Here is a 2,500-nt window from a genome sequence, read left to right on the forward strand (position 1 = left end):
TGTCGATCACCTGCGGGCTGTAGAACTTCTCGATGTACTCGCCGCTCTTGCGGGGCGGCCGGAACACGCGCTTGCGGACCTCCTGGCACTCGATGTACTTCTGGTACTCCTCCTCGTTGACCTTCTCGAACATGGCCAGCTTGCCGGCCACGAAGGCGCCCGAGCCCGTGCCGCCGACCTTGGACGTGCGGCCGAACGCCTCCACGTTGCCGTTGAAGTCGTTGCTCCTGTCGTAGTCGCCGTCGCTCTGCTCGAAGCGCGAGATGTCGCAGCTGCTGCCGTAGCGCTTCAGGCCCCGCGACTCCGCCACACCTGCGAGGGAAGACAATACTCTCGGTTTATGAACAACGTCGTCGTCCTCGCTGCTGCTCTCCTCCACGTCGTCCTCGTCGTCGCTGTCGAGGCTGTACCTCGGCAGAAACCTCTCCGCATCGTCGTCCTCGAAGCCCGGGACAGTGAGGAACATGCTACGGTAACCAGGCACTTTGAGGTCATATTTGATTTTGTTCTCTCGGTCAAAGGTGTCCTTGGGCTTGGGGGCCTGTGGGGTGGGCGGCTCGACCGAAATCTCGGGCAGGCTCGTTGTACTTGTGGGGAGGAACAGTCTCGTCTTGTTCCTGTTTACGCTCGACACGTTGCTCGACACGCTACCTGTGCTTATGGACATGCTACTGTGCTCGGAAGCGCTTGTACTGCTGTTCCTTGAATCGTCGGCTGAGGCACTGGTCGAACTACTTACACTAGTTCTTACTTGTTTCTCATTACTCACATTCTCCGTAACACCGCTAGCAACACAACTAGTTCTAAACTGAGTAGCAAAACTATTCATACTCTCGTTATTGTTCAACACATTGTTGTCACACAGAGCATTAGTGGTTACACCGCTATTTACCTCTGGAATAGTTCTACATGAGACTTCTGCATTATCGGGAAAGGTTCTACGGGTCACCTCGGGGCTATTAGGTATGGTTCTACAGGTTACTTCTTGAATATCAGGCATGGTTCTACAAGTAACGTTATCGTCATCTATGGTTCTACACGCAATTTCACTAGCATCGGGGTCGCGGTCAACCACGCTTACGGTAACTACACTCTCCCCGCCACGGGAAGCCTTGGCTCGCTCATGTGGGCACTTAGCTACGCATCTATGATAGTAATCACAGTTACCATTACTAGTGGGGCTGTGGTCATCCATAAAACACATTGACTCCGAACCTGAAAGAGGACCCGTGGGTGCTGCCTGCTGAAGCTGGTACTCCTCGTACAACAGCTGCGCCTGCCGCTGCTCCTCTTCAAACGCCTGCTCCTCTTGCTCCTGAATCTGCTGCTGCTCAATCTCCTGCTGCTGAATCAGTTGCTGCTCAATCTGTAGCTGCTGAATCTGCAGCTGCTGGCTGTCCAGAGACGCGTCTGTGGTCCCTGCGAGCTCCGGGTAGTCGTCTTCAAGGGCGTCACCGATGTAGTCCTCATATCCTTCGGGCGAGAGGATGGTCTCCGGCCTCGTCTGGGCCTCGACGACGCTGCTCCTCTCGATGACTTCTTCCTCGATGCCTTCCAGCCTCATGGTGGTGCGCTTGTCTCCGCCCTTCCTCGGGCCGCCTTTCCGCTTCTCCTCCGCCGCCGTCGAGGGCATCTGGGACCCGGACGTCGAGGGGAAGTCCAAGGCAATGATCTCCTCCTCGCCCTCGATAAAGTTCTTGGGCTTACGCTGCAGGAGGTCCTTTCTCTTCTGCTCGAAGTCGTCGTGCGTGAGGTCCTCCTCGCGCTCGAACACCGGCGTGACGCGGCCGTGCTCGTCCTCCACCACCAGCGAGTCCACGTACTGCTCGACCTTCTGGGCGCGGTTCATCTTTTTCTTCTTGGGCAGATGGCGGTTGGGGAACAGCCTGTCCTTGACCCTCCCGCCGATGCCCTTGGGCTTGCGGGAGTCGGCCACGACGGAGCGGGAGCCCGTCCTCAGGTCCTCGATGATGATGTCCTCGTCGTAGTCGTCGTAGACCCGGGTGACGTCAGGGTCGAAGGGCTCATCGTCGGCGTTCTGCGAGACGACGATGTCCGGGATGGAGTTCTGGCGGAGGTTCTGGTTGGCTAAGGCACTGTCCGCTCCATCGTCGTCGTTCAGGGTGAGAGTGATCTCCTCCTCGACGTTGCGCTTCACCTTGCTCCGGGAGAACCTGGCGGCCCTGGCGACGCGCGCGGTGGTCCTCGGGTCCTCATCGTGAATGTCGAGGACGAAGTCTTCTGAAGGTCCTCCTTGCCCCTTCGCGCGGTGGTTCACTCTCGAAAGCGAAGAGGTCGACACGGCGGCAACCGAGGTCGACGAAACCCTCCGTGGTTCATCTTCCAGGTTGATCACGACCTCCTCCTCCAGCTCACCCCCCCCTCGTCTCAAGTCGCCCACCGAGCTGCTGTAGCGACCCTGAGGAGGAAAAAATAAGTGAAAATAAGGATACGTCCGTCCTCGTTCTTAGCCACGCTATAAACCCACCTTTTAATGCAG

The 2,500-nt window shown here is 57.6% G+C and overlaps 1 protein-coding gene across 1 annotated transcript in view; it reads right to left on the minus strand.

Annotated features, from left to right (window-relative positions):
- Positions 1–2,500, minus strand: part of LOC125033281 — a 23,468-nt gene that overhangs the window by 20,859 nt on the left and 109 nt on the right. Inside the window, exon 2 of the mRNA XM_047624664.1 lies at positions 1–2,419. This exon is cut by the window's left edge and continues 491 nt beyond it. Within this exon, the coding sequence (XP_047480620.1) occupies positions 1–2,419 (2,419 nt within the window). The remainder of the gene's footprint in view (positions 2,420–2,500) is intronic.

The sequence above is a fragment of the Penaeus chinensis genome, chromosome 16 (genome assembly GCF_019202785.1).
Source record: "Penaeus chinensis breed Huanghai No. 1 chromosome 16, ASM1920278v2, whole genome shotgun sequence".
NCBI lineage: Eukaryota > Metazoa > Arthropoda > Malacostraca > Decapoda > Penaeidae > Penaeus > Penaeus chinensis.